Raw genomic sequence first — 19,691 nt, 5'->3', positions numbered from 1 at the left:
GTAGCCTCTAAACCATTGAGAAATTACACGATCTTCCTACCACGGTTTTTTACAACCAAGGCAAGGGAACTCCTACTTATGGGGGACTTCAGTATACCTGGACCACCACATTCCTGATTATATAGATCTAGAAGGGGTTAGGGCACATTGGTAAAGATCCCTTTACACCAGAGATATTAACAGTTATTTGGGCCACACACAACAAGAAGAGCACAATATTCCACGTAGGCTCAAGTGTTTGCTCTCTCTGGCCTGCCCCTGGGATGTGGACAATGGCCAAATATTTGCTAAGACTTGATTATTCTAAAGGGGATAAACTCCAAGTGAGAACCCTTCGTTTTGAAATGCTGAACGACCGATATATAGAAGTTCTGCTTTTAAATAGATGGCTTGCTTTCATTTACTTTCATTGTGATAACTAAAAAGAGGGTATATTTAAGAAATGGAGAAAACATGTATTATGGGTGGTTTCTCACTGGTGAAATGGGAATGTGCTACATTAGGATGATTAAGAATAAAGGGTAATTAAATAGACTGAAAAGCTTAGAACAATATTATAGTAATATATATTTAAAAAACCATTTGAACATTACATTTGAAGTACACAAATGTACTATGGGAGAATAGGCATTTTATTTCTCCAAAAATCGATTACCTAACTAATATAGCAAGATTATATGAAGTCTAGAAAGCAGAAGGAAAAATCACCTATAAGTCAACAATATTAATGCAATCATAATAACTGGGGTCAAAGTCTCTTTCGGTCTCTTTGTTTTTGGAAACGAAGCAGAGGCACTATAGGACCCTCACAGTCTAGATCGCCAGGCTGCCCCGATTTGAAAATAGGTGTGTCCTTAAATTTCTTCTTCAGATTCCTGCAAGAACTCAGATCTTCCTGTGTTCTGCTAACAAGGAGGCATTTTTAAGAAGTCATTGGCTCCTTTTCTGTTATAGAATGTTGCATAAATATTTTATTTATATAACTCAATACTTTGCCTTAAAATATAAAATTACTATGGCACCATTTCTGTGAATATATAGATTAGTGAAGTAGTCAGGGCCTGGAGCAATAGTTGTTGAAGGAATAAACTATTTTAATATAGCCCAGCACACGTTTCTCCACGAACCGCTTGCTCATCAACAACCGAAAATAAATAAATCCAGCTTTTCCCCTTAAAATTGAGCTCTAATTTCAATTAGCTGTCTAAAATGGCGATGTGTATACAGAGATGACAGACTAAGCTAAAAGAAAAAAAAAAAACAACCACCACCACAACAAAGGACGAAACACCCACAAATAGAAATTCTTTTTATACTAGCTACTTCTTTCAATGCCTTTGTCTTGAGCACTTCATCTTGACAAAGAAAGAAAGCTGTAAATTGTGAGCAGTTGTTCACTGGAACACTCAGCGTCCTGCTACTGTGTCCGTGGTAAATAGGTACAGGGTACAGGACAAGGTGGTGATGGCAGTCAATGCTGCTAAGATGGTTTCTAGCCTGAAGGAGAGGGGAGTTTAGGAACATGGTAGCGGCTGGGACAGCGGTGACCACTTAGGAAACGCGCTTGGGCAACCTGGCAGACACGCTAAGTTGCAGCAGGTCAAGGTCCAAACCAGAGCACAGGCAGTCATGTATCTTTGAAAAGGGAGCCCTGGATCAGGTGCGAAAGGCCAGGCACACTACCATTTAAACTTCTTTATTTTTAATGAATAGTTTTCTGAAAAACGGTATCACTTATAGGTATGAAACGTTGCCCGAACTTTAAACTTGCATTCTGAAATTCTTCAAAAACAAGTCATCAATTAAGAGGGAGGCTTGGGATTATCAGCAGATTACATGAGATGCCAGCGACTCATCAAATCATCTTACGCGTACCTCTATGATGTCTAGGACTGTAAACTGGAATAGAAGAAATTAGCCTAGGCTATAGGTTAGTGATCAGAAACCCTATGAAAGTAATGATCACAGAATAAAACAGTAAGCTTACTGGAATGCTTTCCAATGCTTCACATGCCAGTCTCACAGTGAAAATTTGCAGAATTTTCTTACGTTCAAATATTACTTTCTAACATAAAAAATTCCATTTGAGAAATTCGACTAGTTTGATGTGGCTGAATCATTACGAAATTAAATAACTCACCAATAAAGTAACAGTGCATTTGAGCCCTTACCTGTGCTACTGTTCCCTAAATTTCCTTGGTTTCCTATCATCCCTTGATTACCCATCATTCCTGGCTGAGGTATCACTGAGTAGGGACTATTGTTTCTGATTGGTGGGAAAGGTCCAGCACCAGTTGGGCTTTGCAATGTGATGTCAAGTGGTAAGTTCTGGTTTGGCAATAACCTGCCCAGTTGCCCTGGTCGTGGGTTATTAAAAGCTAAGGAGAAAACACATGAAAATTGAAGGTTAATATAGGATAATGGAAAATAAAAAGTAACAGAAGCAGTAGGGAAAATGCTGTCTGTAAAATATCAAAGCTCTGCACCTCAAGGACCAAAGGCCTACATCAAAGACAAACTCACAGACAAAAACCCATATGTAGTGCCAAAGCGTGGACTCATAATTTAGTCAACAAGTCTCCAACTTAACTCTCAACAGTCTTGCAAAAAGAGAGAAAAAACGTGTCTATTACTTATCATATATTTCCTCCCCAATACTAATTTCTAACATTCAATCATATTTGCTGAGCAGACGGCTCGTATGGTCTCGTCCCTGTGTTACGTCATTCGAATTTAGGAGTATTGTTCTGTCACAGCTATGAAGCTATAAACATGTCCTGCACACAATCCCAAACCTAGACACGTGTGCTTTGGACACATCATTTTCTTAACTGGACTTTCCTGGGAGTAGAACTAGCTTACAAGTATCTATTCACATTGCAAGTTAAATCTTGTAAGTGTGAACTCTGCTACCTGAAGTCAGTATTAAAGCTTTACGGCCCTGTCTAATCTTCTAAATACAGCTTCTTTAAATTCTGGACCTGTTTAGATTTGAAACGATTCTTACAGTTGACCAACAAGAACCCACGGTGCAGCGTGCACTATACAATCACACAACCAATAGTTTGATAAGAACATTATTAAATTTTACAAGTATACAGATACTGTAAATGACAGTTTATTACTACTTGATTAAACGATATCAAGTATTTCCACTGAATTACATAAGCATAGTATGAAACAGAACATTCAAAATAAAGAAATAAGTTCTTAACAATTAATAACAGAAATAAAATATTTAGAAGAATTAGGGCTTGGAATGGAAATTATGTACATGCTTAATCATGACTCCCTCAGGTTTTGCTATTCAGTTACCAGCCAATAATCTGATTTCCAGTAGGAGGTACAAATAGAGGAGAAACCATGAGTTCCCATGCTGCCCTTCATTAATGCCTCTGGTTAATGAGCATAAACTCTGTAGTATGCTTCTTACTCCCTTCCCAACTCTTTGACTTTGTGATCTCCCATGGTCCCTAACTACTTTCCATTCCTCACAAAACAGACAGGTTTGAGAGATAACAAGCAAAAACTATTTTGTTTTACCCCTTTTGGAATAATCAAGAATCACTTGAGAAAAGGTCCACTAATTAAAGATTATTTTGTGATTTGGTTGGTGGTTGCCATTTCTGGTTTGGGAATAAATGCTGAACAATGAATCCGATTGTACTTGACGAGGGAAAAACCATTCTGTTCCCCAAGTTAACACTGAAGAGGTCATCTATCTTTCTATAAATTATATCTCTTTGTAAGGGAAAGATATTTTTTCCCATTCAAACTGTTGGACTTTAGGTAACTACTGAGTTTGTAAATTAAGTGATCATGGTGAAGAAATAATTCATCTTAAACTCACAAAAATCTAAAATAAAATGTATTTTATCAAATAGTCTACGGTCTTCAAGCTTTGTATCAAATTAGCCAACTTAAAATGCACTTAGAAAACATTTATGGTAAAGTTCCATTTAAAGTGATATTTATAGGATGATTCTTAAGAGATAGCCCATTCATGTATGATGATTAAATAGTAAGAATTTTTAATAACATATCACTCCTAAAAAGTCAGCATAACTCTCTAATTTTCTATATTTCCAGTATCTAGTCATATCTAGACATATATAAAGTCTATTTTAAGCTCCATTTCTGAAGGCAGTAGCTAAAATAAAGGGAAATATGACAATCATCTAAAGAACTTTATCTATGTAGGTCAGCCTCCCTCCGTGTTGATTCAATTAACCATAAGAGAATGCTGGAAAGCCATGTTCACTAGAATCCATTTTGAATAGTGTTTTGAAGAACCAGGACAGTAGATGGTGCTATTTGACCACAAAAACATTGAAGTGACTAAGCTGTTTGTATCAGATTTTAATAATCACTGTTTCTAATGGTGATTATATGGGAATTTCTTGGCATAACCATCAATATCTCATACTCACTGCTCTGTGAAATTCGCAATGCTGTTTTCTGGGCTCCAACAGGTGTAACAGGACTGTTTTCAGCTGTGAGTTGCATGAGGTCATTGATGATGGCTTGCTTGTCAACTGATCCAGCAGGGGCGCCGGGCCTCGTGTCTGGGAAAAGCTGTGGTAATTGACTATTCTGCAAATCATCCAAAATCTCTTCCAGGTTGTCCAGCTCACTGCCAGGCTGCAGTTAACAAACAGGAGAGTTTATCCAGTCCTACTAGAGAGTGGGCACCACGGGCGCATCTGCAATTACAGACCTAACTGGCATACGGCACGGCCACGGCCAAACAAAACATGCTGATGCACGCACATCCCTCAGGCCTAACAAGTTCATCGATCATCTTTTAAAAAATTAAATTGACGAGGGCCAAATAACTTAATCTCTTAGTCCTCAACCTCCTCATCTAGAAAAAGGGAGGTGACTGAATTAGAAAGCTCCCTTCCAGCACTGTGTTTCATTGGCAATTTATAAATTCCCCTTTATTTTATGCTGATAATTCAATTAATCACGAGTATGCAGATTTCTAATTAACTCTGAGTGTGCTATAACTTACAGTCCAGGTCTAGGTTTTGTGGTTAACTCTGCCTAGGAAATCACAACAACAAAAAACTGCTATAAAATGTGATCTAAACTTACAGTAAATCAGTATTTTGTAAATGGTCACTTCCTTTTTGGACTTCTTTTTTTCAGAGCAGGGGTAAGACACGAAATAAGCTCAGAGAAACCATGAATAGTTAAGCGTTGCCTTTTCAGTTTGACTGGTGTTTTTTCTCCTTGCTTGCACTTTCAGTTTCAAAGGACAGTGGCTTTCTCAGCCACTCACCAGTCTAGGTGACAACATGTAGGGAAGCAGGATAAAACACGGTGTCCCCAAACATAGCATCTATTAAACCTGACTTCACGGAAGGCCAGAAGTAACGTTTCTTAGGGTTTTCCTTTTACCGAAATAATTTCATTTCCATTACAACATCAAAATAGTAAGATAAATATTACCACTATCTCATACCTACTACTCTTCTTCCAAAAAGCTCAACTTATTTTACGTTCTTGTAAGTGGAACCTATCTACGTGCCAAGTATTTAAAGTCGGGCTGTGTGAACTACAAACGAAAGTGGGTAAGTTAAATGTTAGAAGCAGTTTCTAATGAAGAAAAAGTGGTAAGAATGATTTCTTGGATGTGTAGGTGGAAACACAGAAGTTAGGCAATTTCCCCAAAGTCCCTGGGTGGACTTCAAGTCCTTCACCATGACTAAACCCTTTGTCGACACGGGCAATTCAAATGAAATTGTTTACATCTGATACGAGGCACACTTGAAACAAATGGCTCACAGTTTTATTCTATGTAGAACTCCTATTCCCCACATAGAGGCTGGATTTGCTATGGTTTTTGCAATTTATGGCATACGTAATATCTGTATGGGAAGTCTCACTGGACATATTTCTCAAGTTAGGAAGTGACATTTTATTTGATTCCTTGTTCAGCGTCCACTAGCTTAGTACCACCTTGGAGATCCACTTTCTAGGAAGCTCCCAGTGTGTTGGCTGGAGCAATGACGGACCGTTTTCTAGTTAGATTGGCCACGCATCTCTAACAAAAGATGGAGGCATCAAACACGGGAAAGATACATCTTAGGTACGGGTTAGGTTCCAAAGTTAGCATCCTAAAGCACAGACAGACACAGACAAAATGACCCTTAAAACTCCTCAGGAAGACACCTCAATGCATCACCACGTCCCCTCCCTCTCCACGGGCAACACGGCCAGTTTTTCCTCCAAGGGGAAAGCACACTGGTGTTTCTTCAGCTGAGTCCTAAATGACAGAGTAGGGGCTGTGCCGCATTTAAAACCACGTGGCTACATTTCCACAGTGAGAGTCACAAGAGAACCCAAACCTAGAAAGCTCTCGTCAGCCACCTCAGGATCGCTCTGTAGGTACATACTTATTGGGAAAAACGGTAGGCAAGACTATTCACGCTGCTTAACCATTTCATGGCCACCGCTTCTTCTGAATGAGAACAGACGATTTTATGTAAATCAAATGACATGTAAAGTGACTCCACTGTAAATCTGTGTCGTGTTTTTGCTGAATACAAAAGGCATAAGTAAACATTAGTAGGAACATTTATTTCCCTTCAAGGATAGTGCCTGGAATATAGTAACGGACACTCAATCAGATGAGTTCCCTTAACCATACTAACCTGGAATTTAAGAAAACTGCCCAGGATCAATGAAATTTCCATTAATTTATCACAAAAATATATATATGTTAAAGTTTATTTATTTTGAGAGGGTGAGGGAGTCCCCAGGAGGGGCAGAGAGAGAAGGAGAGAGAGAGAATCCCAGGCTCAAACCCACCATGAGATCATGACCTGAGCCGAAATCAAGAGTCAGATGCTTAACCAACTGAGCCACTCAGAAAAATATTTCATAAAAATGTGTGATAAATATCTTTATAACTGTGTCATTAAACTAAAGAGATAACAAAGAGGTTCTAATAAACTGAAGTTTATTGCTGGCCTATGAAACCAAGTTTCCCTACTATGCTGCTGTCTTGTGTATTTTTTTTTTTTAAGTGGCCTTTAAAGCTCATTGTGTGTGTGGGGAGAGGGTAGGGAGTAAAGGAGGTGGACTGAAATAATATGATACTTCTCGAAAAAGCTTCACAGATTGTCTTGGATGAGAAACAGCCAACACAAATCGGTTCAGATAAACAATAATAAAGTATATTATCCTTAATGGATGATCTTCTATTTGCCCCCAATCCCAGGTATGTATGTATAAAAGAAAGTTTTTACAACGTAGATTTACAACAGCCTGTGTCTAGACTCCTACCTTTCCTTTTGACCTCTACTCTTTTCATGCAAATGGAATTATACTTTAAACCACATCAAACAGAAAAATAACTATCACCCGTTTCAAAGAGTTCTTTTTTTTCTTTTCTTTTTTTAAAGAAAGAGGGGGAGAAAGAGAGGGAGAGAGGGACACAGGGAGACAGGGAGAGAGAGAGAGAGAGAGAGAGAGAGAGAGAGAGAGAGAGACAGGCAGGCAAAGGGAGAGGGAAAGAATCTTAAGCAGGCTCCACGCCCAGCACAGAGCCAGATGTGGGGCCCGAGCCACACGACTGAGAGTCTGACGACTAACTGAGCCGCCCAGGAGCCCCCCTCATAGAGTTGTAATGACAAGATTCATGATTCTTCCTTTGTAACCTACTCTTGTGTCTAACATAATGAGTTGAAACTAAATCTAATGTTATACATATAAAATGTTAAAATATGTTTGGATGGTTTAGATCAATTTATTAATGTTTAAATTTCAAATAATTAGAAAATTTAAAATTCAGGATTTTCCTTGGTTGATTTTTATTTGTTATTTTCTTAAATGTTTATTTTTGAGAGAGAGCACAAGTCGGGTAGGGGCAGAGAGAGAGGGAGACACAGAATCCGAAGCAGTCGGGTAGGGGCAGAGAGAGAGGGAGACACAGAATCCGAAGCAGGCTCCAGGCTCTGAGCTGTCAGCACAGGGCCTGATGCGGGACTCGAACCCACAGAACTGCGAGATCATGACCTGAGCCGAAGTTGGATGCTTAACCAACTGAGCCACCCAGGAGCCCCGGTTGATTTTTACTTTTAAAAAGTACGTATTCAAACTGATTTTCAAATTTTAATCTTTGTCATTTTAAGAGCTGACCAAATTCAACTGTGGGTCAGTCTAGTGACTAAATGCTTTTTTGTCTTTAGAAAGCCTTGCAGGAACTTCTTGGTTTCATATTCAAAAGAAATTGGCTCTTTGGATCTCCGTAACTATGGACAGACACTTTGAATTCATTCAGCTTACATCAGAAGAATGTATTATGCAGTTTTCCCCACTAGAGATAATATTGTTGTGCTTGTGTTTATTTCTTGTTAATTTCTGGAGTACACATCTAACATTCATCTAAATTGTCTTAAGTGTACTTTAAATGTTCTTCATCAAGGAGACAAAATTCAGAATGTCTACTATAACCCCTTTGGCTGTTAGGCAATAAAATCTGACAACTATGGCATTTTCTTCTGTAGTCACGTAGGTTGTGGAAGGGATAGATCTGCCCACATAGGTTTCTGATCAAATATTTCCCCCTCTTGCCTAACTTTTTTAAGCTTTAGTTCTCATCAAAAGTTCTTCTAGTCCATGTCTACTTTGTTAGGCCTGATTTCTTCACAACAGAAAGAGGAATGCCTTCCTTCAAAATGCTTCGCCGAGATACTTCCAAGTTTTGCTTAGGCATCTATTCGAATGCTCAAATTAGCCACATCAATTTGAATAGTTAGTTTAAACTATTTCAGGCAGAAAATGAGTCAGAAAGATTTTTATAAAAGTTCTACAAAATGAAAATTGGACTTGATTTCTTTAATTTTTCATTTTTCTGGTTTTATGAATTTTTCATGTGTCAAATCAACTTGTTCTCTGAAGGAAATATAAAGAGCACATGCATTTTAATAACAAGTATTTTGATAAGTTACAAAACATCTTTTCAAAAATTTAAATAAGAAGTGCAATTTTGCCACATTTGCCTAACAAAAAATTGTTAAGAAATGGTAAAATTGTTAAAAAACGGTTATACAATTCTGCCACATTTGGAGGAAAATTTTCAGGACATTACCAGCTTAAAATATGGGTTGCCTAGTGGTGTCAGATAAGAAGAAATTCCTTTCAGAAATTCCTTATAATTCTGAACCCTCATTATAACCGGCCCAGTAGCATCAGAGAGAACATCAACACACCCCACTAGGCAAATAAGTACATAGCTGAAAAGTTGGGGGGGTTCCTGGGTGGCTCGCTCGATTAAATAAACATCAGACTTTGGCTCAGGTCATGATCTCGCGGTTCGTGAGTTCAATCCCCACATGGGGCTCTGTGATGACAGGCTGGAGGCTGGAGATTGCTTTGGACTCTATGTCTCCCTCATTCTCTGGCCCTCCCCCACTCACATTCATTCTTTCTGTCTCTCAAAAACAAGTAAACATTAAAAAAAAAAGTCGGTAAACATTTTGGAAATTTTTCTGTCACTGCTTCCTGCTGGTGACGAAATGACGTAGAAACAAATGTTAAATACTCTGCCCAGTAAAGAGCTCTATTTTAGGTATAATAGCACGATCGAAGTACTTCCTGCCCTTAATAAGTTAGTGGTAGGTTAAACACAAACTTGGTTAATGGCTCTTCTCTGAGTCAAAATAACAAGACAGTTGAGTGTACAACTCGGGCTCCCTAAGAGTTTACCTTATTAAAGAAAAAACTTAGATTCCCTGGAAATGAAAGAAAAACCTTCAACAAAGCGGTCCAGCAGTTAAAAGGAGATACAATGAATCTGTTTTGGGAATAGTGAAGGAGAGCAGGAGGCAAAAGAATCAGTGTTTTTTCCTTAAAGTAACGCGTTCTAACTTTGATCTAAATTTAAGTAATGCATACTTCCTGTGGTAACTTTTCTTTTCAAGCTGCAATGTTTTCAATGTTAAATTTGTTCTGCAGTATTTTTTGGTGGAGTTTTATTTTTAAATGGGAGTGAATGGAGGGTGAGGCCAGGGACTGGGTTTCATTAAGAAAAAAATTGTGTGTGTGTGTGTGTGTGTGTGTGTGTGTGCGCGCGCGTGCGCGTGTGTGCGTGTGTGTGTGTGTCTCTACACTGCTTTTTGGTCCATCCAAAATAACAGATTTGTGCTGATTACACCCTGGGCTTTATGTACCCTAGGTGAGATGATTTTGATTAGAAAAATGTTTCCCCTGAGCAACAATTAGACATGGCAAGTGACTCAAGAACTTTAAAAACAAATTTTTTTTTTCCAGTTTGCCTGAAGTTAGTGTAATCATATACTAAATATAGAAATGCCAAACAGTGTCCCCCTTCCCTGACCCTCTAAGTCCCCGGGGCCTCAGGCCTGGGATAGAAATAAATCCTGTGTATGGAGGGAGGGGCCAGCCACTAAGCTAAGGTGGCCGACATGGGTCACCATCTTGGCCTCTAGCATGTGTTAGGGAGACCTGAGTGACAGTATGTGTCTGCCACTCTGAACTGCCACTAGCTCTCTGTATTCGAACCTAGTAAACCTCAAGAGATGAAAACATTTATAGGTGTCAATATAGTTTCACACTATACTTTATCCAAGGTTTTGCGATTACCTTTCTGCTACAACTTTCAGTTTCCCCAATTTACTTGAATTTACAGCATTACAGAATAGCTGTATCACAGAACCCTGCGCTGACCTCTAAGTTTAAGGATTAATTATCAAAGATGATTATAGAATTAGGCTGTTTCCCTTGTGAAGGACAAAGGTTTAGGAAATCCTACCTGTTTTATAGGAATGGCAGCAGCTGCCAAGACATCAAAGTGAAAGAAATAAAGGAAGCTAAATGCTTAGAACCATGGAGTGAGCCCAGCTAGCAGGGCGAGAAGGGCCTCAGCTTTCCTGATTCTTGCTTTCAATCCTAGTCCTGCCCCAGGGCCAGCCTCTGCTGACTCAGCGGACTTCAACATTCTAGCAGGGAAGTGCTGCTCTCTTCTCTCCCCATCCACACCCAGTCCCCCAAGATGGCGTGTCACACAAAATATCCCCTTGAAAACCAAATTTCAAGACAAATTAGTGAACTATTTTAACTAGAAAGGCCTATGCAGCTTCTTCCCTTGTTAACCGGTCAGTTAAAAGGTCTGAAGTACAGGGCAGTTCCCAGGGGTTAGACAGAGTTGATAATGAAGGGTGAAGTCTTGGATCATTAACCCAGACTTCACGGAGTCCCCAGGAAACATCTTACGCCAAGCCATCATGTCAGAAAGAACTCTTTTTTCTTTTAAATGATTCTTTAGCATTAATCAGAAGTTGTAGCAGACAATAAAGAGAGGTACAGTGATCTTCATTAGGTCTGAAAACCAAACGCTTATCTTAAAAAGAGAGCAAGGTAGATGGGAAATAATTTAATTAAGTCTGTCCTAACAAAGCCCAGTTTCAAGGAAGTGATTATCTCCAATTCAGGCGTCTGCTAGTAACAGGGTCAGCAAAGTACAGCTGGCCTGTGGGCTAAATTCTGCCCACCACCTGTTTTTGGATGGCCCCTGAGCTAAGAATGGATTTACATTTAAAAAAATTTTTTTTAATGTTTTACTTATTCTTGAGAGAGAGAGACAGAGCATGAGTGAGGGAGGGGCAGAGAGAGAGAGAGAGAGAGAGAGAGAGAGAGAGAGAGAGACATACACACAGAATCCGAAGCAGGCTCCAGGCTCTGAGCTGTCAGCACAGAGCCCGATGCGGGGCTCGAACTCACGAGCCATGAGATCATGACCTAGGCCGAAGTCAGACGCTCAACGGACTGAGCCACCCAGGCACCCCTGGATTTACATTTTTTCATAATTGAAGAAAAAATCCAAAGAAGAGTATTTTGTGACACATGAAAACTGCAAAATCCAAATACCAGCGTCCGTATGTAAAGTTTTACTGGAACACAGTGCACTCATTTGTCTACATAGTGTCTAGGTCTCTGGCTGTCTTTGCGCTACAATGACGGGACTGAAGAGTCGTGGCAGAGACCGTATGGTCTGCGAAGCCAAAAATATTCACCACTTGGCCCCTTACGAAAAAAGAAAAGAAAAGAAAAGAAAAGTCAGCCCAGCCCTGGCTCTACAACAATGTCGCTCTTTGCTAGACAAGAATATGTGGAACGGGCAGCTGAAGTGAGAACGAAGCCTGTTTCAACGTAAGGACAACAAAGCAGAAGGCTTATTTGTCTCTAGTCACCCGAGGCCTCCAAACGCCCCTACGAGAAGCCGTGATGGGTATGGATTAGTACACTTGGGAGAGCGCATTACAAACTCACCTGGTCGCTAGGCTCAAAGCTCATCTCCTCCTTCTCAGTTTTCATAGCTATTAATTTTGTGTTACTGGCAGGGTCTGTCTTACTGTCCAGTCGCTCAAGTTTGGGGGTTATTTCGGGTAAACCAATATCTTTAGTATCGTCTTTATCTAGCAAGTAGCGAAGTAGTGCATTCTCTTTCTTCTTGGGGCTCACGGGCTCTTGTTTAATAGTCACTTCTGAACCAGGGGCTGTGTTGCCGGCCTCCTGGCTCAGTTCTTTGCCTGTGGCTTCTGCCGTTAACTTGGCCAAGTCCACAGGGGAACTGCTGTCCTGCAAGAGTCTGTGCAAAATCTTATGCTTCTCCTTGAGCGAGGTTCCATGTGTCGACCCAGAACCAGGCAAGCTGCCCGTGGAGTCCTTGTTTGTGTCCGACAAAGAGCTGGATAAGGGTGAAGGCTCCATCTGGTCAGATTTGGTGGTCAACAGCTGTAGGAGTTTGGTCTGTCCTTTGCCGTCATGCAGTCTACTCTGTCCGTCAGATCTCTCGCCGCTCACAGCCTGGGGCATGCTGGGATCGTTTGCTTCCTTCTGCTCTCCCGGATGGCAGCTGCTCTCTGCTTGACCGGTGGTACCTTCAGATGGCTCCCCGTAAAGTCCAAAACAGTCTTTGGAGTCTAAGCTTCCCATCTTGCTGAGTGGGGGAGGATTCATATTAACGGGGGAGTTTTGCAAATTGCCCATTTTTAGGTCTGGTGAAGCCAACGATGACCCCAGTGAGACCCCGTGCCCCTCGCTGAGGGCCTGAAGTGCGTTGAGGGAACTGTTGGTGTAGCTATGGCTATTTCCTGTGCTGCTGCAAACTCCCACAGGGGAATGCAAGCTTCCTGCGGGGGAAAACTGACTGGGCGGGATTCGAGGGCTTCCAGCCACTCCGGGGCTCATGCGATGCCGTGGTGAAAGCATGGAGTTGGGCTGTCCTGGATTCATGCCAGGGCTGCTCTGTGAGGGACTGTTCATTTTGAGTGCATAGTTACTACCCTGAGGAGTGGCTGCTTGCATGCTCGACACATGGTTCATTCCCCCAGAACCACCAAACCTGCCCATGGGCATGCCCATCTGCTCCTTCGGGCCATTGATGGGAAAATTTATATTGCTACTGAGGGTCATGTCCTGACCTGGGTTCCCACTGCACATGGCCTGATGGGCAGGGCTGCTAGAGCTAATTGGATTCAATGGCTTCCCCATCGCTTGTCCAGTCAGATCCGGATTCATTACACACACATTCTGCTCTCTGTATAATGAGGAAAGAAATATACAAGAAAAAATACTTAGCAAGTTGTTATTAGTTCAAGAAAACGAGATGGCCTCTTTTCTTTAAAAGAACAGAGTACGTTTAAAGGACCGATAACACTCTGATGAAACAATCTGCAATTACGGACAAGACTGAACACGCGTAGTTTTGGACCAAGAGGGATATTTCTCAGTCAACTCATTAAGATGTCTGCGGTTTTACAGAGGGGCTGTCTTTAAATCTGACTACTACTGTATCGAAACTGTAATTACCAGATAAGACATTAGAGGGGTTCCAAGTACATGGTATCTTTCTCATTTAATGGTATGTATATTATCATGAATAACTAAGAACTTGTACCGTCTTAAAGGAAAGACCCAAACGAGTGGAGCTGTCTTCAATTATTTGCCAGATTCTAATTCCTAACAATAGTCATATCTGGAAGCCCAGAGAGCTCTGAGGTATACTACTTGGCTCAAGACGAATCGCAAACTTGGTGGGGGTGGGGGTGGGGGTGGGGTGGCTGGGGGACTCATCCCTAACTATTAGAAACTCCACAAGTTCTAGAACCAATAAAGTTACCAAAAGCATTTAGGATTAGAGCACCTTGTCTAAGAGATCCCCCTGCAAGTCAAAGTGAGAGCTTCCGACAGACAACCTGGGACAAAACTTCGGAGTGACCCTGGTCTGTGATCTTACTTTCCCAACACCTAGACAGCTCCCATCCACTCCCTTACTAGTGACTAAAAGCAGGTTTTCTGAGCTAGATGATTTTCCAAGTCCTATGAGCTTTAATTTACAGCCTTGGCAGTCACTTGTGAGTTACCACATGTGTTCACAAATCCAAACAAAACAGGTTTCACAAATTGTCAAACATCAGCTTTCACTTAGGGGGGGTGAAATTTGGCACATCTGTAATCACTTTCAAATTGTTTCAGTTTGAGGTCAGATTTATTAACAGTTGGCAAACAGGGCTGCCCATTTTTTTATCCCTAAACAAGAAAGTACATAATCAAGAAATGTAATAAAAGGGGACTCTTTAACCAGAGCAACTTTATATATCTTCTGACAGTAGCTCATAAACTTTTATATAGCACACCCATAAATATTTACATAACTTGAAATGTAATCATTTTCCTAAATTTGTGCTCTACAACAATATAGTTTATGACAAATTCATTTTAAAATCAACATTCAATTTTCTGTACTTTCTTTTTTTATGGAAATGTTCATTAGCTTTCAATTTAAAGGCTAACGTCAAGAAGTTAATTTAAGCCTGAGAATAAAAATCTAAAATATTGCCTCTGAGTATATTTGAGAGTTTTAGATTTAAACACACAGGACCAGCAATCATGCCTCAATACTCCCACACTGCATGGGTCACCGCTGGGAACCGATCGATTTCCCTTCTCCGACCTACCAGGCGGTCGTGCCAGAGCAAAGCCGGTGCTAGCCTATATTCTTCCGGCTGCCTTTTAAAAGTCACTAGTATTAAGACGAGAATTCAAAGTATAGCCCTCTTGGCTGGCATCATAAATAAGCTGTCTTTTAGCCAACAGTTAATAGCAACTCAGTTTTATATTTTACGTGCCTGGGGCTGATTAACAGCAATGTCTGACAAGGCTGGAAAGCTCTAGGGTGATCTGTTGCTTCTGTAACACTTCTCTTGACTTGGGAGGGGAAAATGATTTTTTTTTTTTGAAAATGATTTCTTATAACTAGGATTACCTGTGAAGCATATGTAACGATATTACAAGCTGAGGTTCATTAGTAGTCTGAGAACGGATGAGTTTGCTCTTCGTTTGTGCAGCAACAAGAGTGCCATCGGACAAGGAAAAACGATAGATTTGACTGAATGCCAATCCTTGTCTCAGCACTGTGGGCAAGTAAGGAAACAGAATGCATGTTTAGAAAAAAAAAAAAATCAGAGAGTAGGGGCAGGATAAGATATAATAACAGTAATAAACTTTGTTAAGTTGAAGATTTTCCTACCAGCATGTTAAAAAGTTGTCAGTAATAGTTTATGATATTAAAACATTACAGCATTTTAAAAGCACATTTTTTTTTTTTACTCAAAATACTAACAAATTCAATATATTGTGTTTTTTTGTTTTTTGTTTTTCAAATAAGGCTTATTAGACCCTCAAGCTAGGTTCTTTTTAAAATCTTCAGGACCATGGCGAAAAAGAGTGTAAACCATTGATTAGCTCAAAACAAGCTTCACAATGATCTGTTTAAAATAAACAGTACAGTGCACAGACAGGATATCTTTAGAGTGTAAAGTTGCCTTTAATTTCCCTCTAAGCTAATAAAAATATTACAGTAAAATTTATGACGTTAAACGTATCCTCTGAATATTCATCTTGAAGTTACGTACTGTTCACCATCTCACAGTACTATTCCCCAATCTGTTGTTCAGTGTGTAAGAAGTATGACTTCTGTGGATGGGACAACAGGAAGCAAAAGATAAACAATCAGAAAAATCTTTTCAGAGGGAAAAAAAAAGGCTAAACAGAAAACTGAAACAATAAAAGCGGAATGGTTTAACTTCTGGATAAAGAATCTGTTTCCATTTTCAAGACAACAGAAGAAAATGTATAAATCAACTAGGTGAAAATAACTTCTCTTACGATAAAACTTCAGGTTTATCTTTTAAAACAACTGTATTTTAAAACGGTCAAATACTACATATTGAAAAAGAACATTTCGGCTCAGAAAAAAAAGGAGCCATATAATTTGGTTACCCTCTTAAACCATTTTAAGAAGCCTACCGTGTTTTCTCGCATTCTCTTCTACACAAATTTTGTGGGTTGAACCGCGAGCCCCAAGACCAGCCAGAACCAGCACGTTCACGACCCCACAAAATTGCCTCGAGTGAGTGAGTGGAGGGAGGGAGCGAGAGAGTCACTGACGCACAGTGTGGATTCTGACTTTTCTTGGCAGAATTTCACTTCGAGCAATTTCCCCCATGAAACCCCCTCCGCAGTCTCAGGTACACGCAGCGTTTAGGTACTACTTTGTGCCATCAACCGCTGCACGAAGCTACTGCAAAGTGGGAGTCCTGGAAATGAATCACTGGACTTATGTGCATCTTGCTTTTGCGCAGTATGTTCCTAAAAGGCAGAACGAATACAATCTTTATAATGGGACTCCTGCTTCGAATGGCTTATGATTTCAGAATTTTATCTGACCTCGGCTGTGACCCCTGAAGGTTTTCCATTTCATTTGGAAATACGTCAAACATCTCTACTACTAAAGTAGATACGCTTAAGCATACACCTGGATTTCTTTAGCAAGCTCTTCCGTTTCAACACAACATTTTAGGAGCTTTTTACTCAGTGTGATTGATTACCTTCGATCTCACCTATTTCATACATTTTGGAGTTTCCTTTCAGTGGGTCCCGCTTGTTTAAACCTACCACGGTGTCTGGTACATTTGTGTAAACCCTTTTGTAAGGACTCGGGAGGCCACAGAGTTCAGTGTAGGGCATTGCTACTCAGGACTCAAGGATGCTGACCATGTTTGCTCGTGGTGATTTCTTATTCTTTGCTGTTACTATTTTTTAAATTTTAAACCAGATCTAGTGAAACAGTAGGTTAAATACTGATTTCTGCCAAGTGTAGAACCTCTATTTCCTCTTATTCTTTCCAACTTAAAAAAAATGCTGAAAGACACAAGGTTCTGGATTGTGTGCTTATTTCTGAGAAGGATAAAGAAGATGAAAAAGATGAATAAGATGAGGAGAAAAATAAGGGAATGGGGAGAGAGGTCATTTACGATTTGTACTTTTTCATCAGCGGTCTTAAAACACAGCGTCTGAGCAAACACTACTGGTAAAACGCTAAGGTCACAGATGCACATCGAAGGGAAGAGGACAAACTAAAACTCTGTTTCAATGAGGAGTCGGGATGTTCTTTCTGCCAAAACGCTGACAATCCGCCCAACCGAGCTGCAGGGCGCACTCCGCCGCCCCTCGTCCCTCACAGGCACGGTGGCTGCTCCCTGGGGAATCCAGGCCCACTAGCCAGGCGCCCCGCGCCGGACACGCGGCGTCCATGGGAGCAGATCAGGAGACTAGGTGAAGAAGAGGTCTCTCTCCCCCTCCCCCACCTAGTACTTAATGAGGAAGAGCTAAGGAAAAGGCATCTTTCCCCCCTTGTTCTCACCAGTACGACAGAACACCAGAACGCACTAGAGGAGACGGGATTCTGTGCAAAGAACTCTGGGAGCGGCACGACAGGGAGACTGCCAGGAGACACCCCAGATTAAGCTCGGGTGCTGACCAGTCACTTCATCTGCGTCCGCCTTCCCGTTGATAACTGGAGTTCCTGACGCCTGCCCACAGGCTGTTGCTGAGGAGCAACAAGCTACTACAAAGAAGGACAGCGTCGGACAAAGGCCAGGTGCTCGGTGAGGGCTGCTGTTATGACTGACACAGGCCTTTGAAGTCCTGGCTTTAGCTCTAGCGGTCCTGTTAATTACGGTCTAGTCTAGCTGCCCTGTGACCTCAGTCAAGTCCCCTCATTTTTTGGAGCCTTCTAGAAATACCTGGGCAGTCTTCGGTGGTCATCACGTGGAAGGAGGGCCGGAGAGACCCCTATCGGGAATTTAGCTGCTCTTGCACATTTCATTTCGTTCTTACTTCCAGATTTTCTTTAGGATTCAGGTATTTCTTTTGATATTAAGTGGTACCTTATTATGTAGTTTTCTATATACAGAAGCCTTAGGAGCAGCGAACATGACCTTTTTCCCTTCCTTTTCTTCTGTCTTTATGAAATTATCTTCTAGTCATCTCATTCTTCTGTCCCACAGAGTCTACAAAGTTTTCCTTTAGATGGCAGCATTTTCTGGGCCGGATGATGCAAAGTACGTATGAACACAAAAAGTCAACAGACCCGAGTTTCCTGAGGTGAACTTCAGAACCACTGTTTCAGAGAAAGCTTCCACAGGAAGTAGTAACATAGCAAAATCAACGTCAAGAAAAGTACCATGCAGAGATGCCTACCTTCATGATGATGCCTCTTAGCATAGGACACAGATTCCCCTTCATGCTGCGCATGGAACTTCTGAATGCACCTTCTCACCAGGTCCTCCCAGCCTGGCTTCATGGCTGCCCGCATGGTGCTGGTATCCAGTGATGTGATCTTGCCTAGTAAATAACAGCAAGCATTATACCTACGTACTCATCTATTATTTACGAAAATGACTAACATTTTAAAAGATAAAATTTACTTATTTAGAACAGGTAGCACACAAAGGGTAGACAGTGAAATAGGTGCCCCTCCCCCCACCCCCCCACCGCCCCTTCTTCCTCAAGCCCCTCAAGGCTTCTGCCCCGGTAGCAGTCACTATTCTCAGCTTCTTCGTGATCTTCTAAATATATTCCTTGCATTACAAATATGTAGCTTCTACAATGATTTCTTTGGTATATATATTTTTAATCTGTTTGTTTGTTTATTTATTGAGAGATTGTGTGAGCAGTGGTGGGGCAGAGAGGGAGGGAGACAGAGAATCCCAAGCAGGCTCCACGCTGTCAGCACAGAGCCCGACATGGGGCTCGAACTCACAAACCGTGAGATGGTGACCCGAGCCAAAATCAAGAGCCTGATGCTTACATCGACTGAGCTACCCAGGCACCCCCGGTCTTCTCTGGAAAGAAAATTTACCTTGGAGATCTTGGCGAGTAGTAAAACTTTCTGATGAGGGAAGACCTGGTCTTTCCTTCATGGGAACTCTTCTTGCCACACAAATCAAGCAGGACTGCAAATCTTCAATCATATACATTTATGGTTATCATAATAGGCTTTTTCAGTGATTCAAACAAACTCAAATGTCTTTATGACAACATGACCTTGTAAATCAGCGGAGGAGGGAGTGCTCAAACGCTGTGTGCCTCTGCCACTCACTGGCTTCATGCTCTCCTCCCCTGAGTGGGAAGCAGCTGGGGGACAGGATAGGGTGTGCCGTGCAGGGTCAGCTGCTGAAGCCACACGACCCACGCTGCGAAAGTACACCCGCCACGCTAGCATTCCCGCCCTGAAACTACCTGCTCAGCGATGGACGGAAGAGCGTGTAATCCTTTCTCACAGAATGGCTGATGGGAACAACCAGCTTAGTTCA

General features: G+C 41.2%; 1 protein-coding gene across 9 annotated transcripts in view; it reads right to left on the bottom strand.

The window, feature by feature from the left end:
• Window positions 1-19,691, bottom strand: part of NCOA2 (nuclear receptor coactivator 2) — a 290,814-nt gene that overhangs the window by 33,277 nt on the left and 237,846 nt on the right. For 8 of the 9 annotated variants that reach the window (XM_049633288.1, XM_049633287.1, XM_049633292.1 and 5 more), the window contains 6 exons: window positions 19,238-19,339; window positions 18,577-18,720; window positions 15,299-15,446; window positions 12,301-13,570; window positions 4,431-4,641; window positions 2,172-2,378 (listed from right to left, as the gene is read on the bottom strand). In XM_049633288.1, the coding sequence (XP_049489245.1) occupies window positions 2,172-2,378; window positions 4,431-4,641; window positions 12,301-13,570; window positions 15,299-15,446; window positions 18,577-18,720; window positions 19,238-19,339 (2,082 nt within the window). The remainder of the gene's footprint in view (window positions 1-2,171; window positions 2,379-4,430; window positions 4,642-12,300; window positions 13,571-15,298; window positions 15,447-18,576; window positions 18,721-19,237; window positions 19,340-19,691) is intronic. The other variant, XM_049633295.1, reaches the window with a different exon arrangement.

The sequence above is a fragment of the Panthera uncia genome, chromosome F2 (assembly GCF_023721935.1).
Source record: "Panthera uncia isolate 11264 chromosome F2, Puncia_PCG_1.0, whole genome shotgun sequence".
Taxonomy (NCBI): Eukaryota; Metazoa; Chordata; class Mammalia; order Carnivora; family Felidae; genus Panthera; species Panthera uncia.
This window is presented reverse-complemented; position numbering and strand designations above follow the sequence as displayed.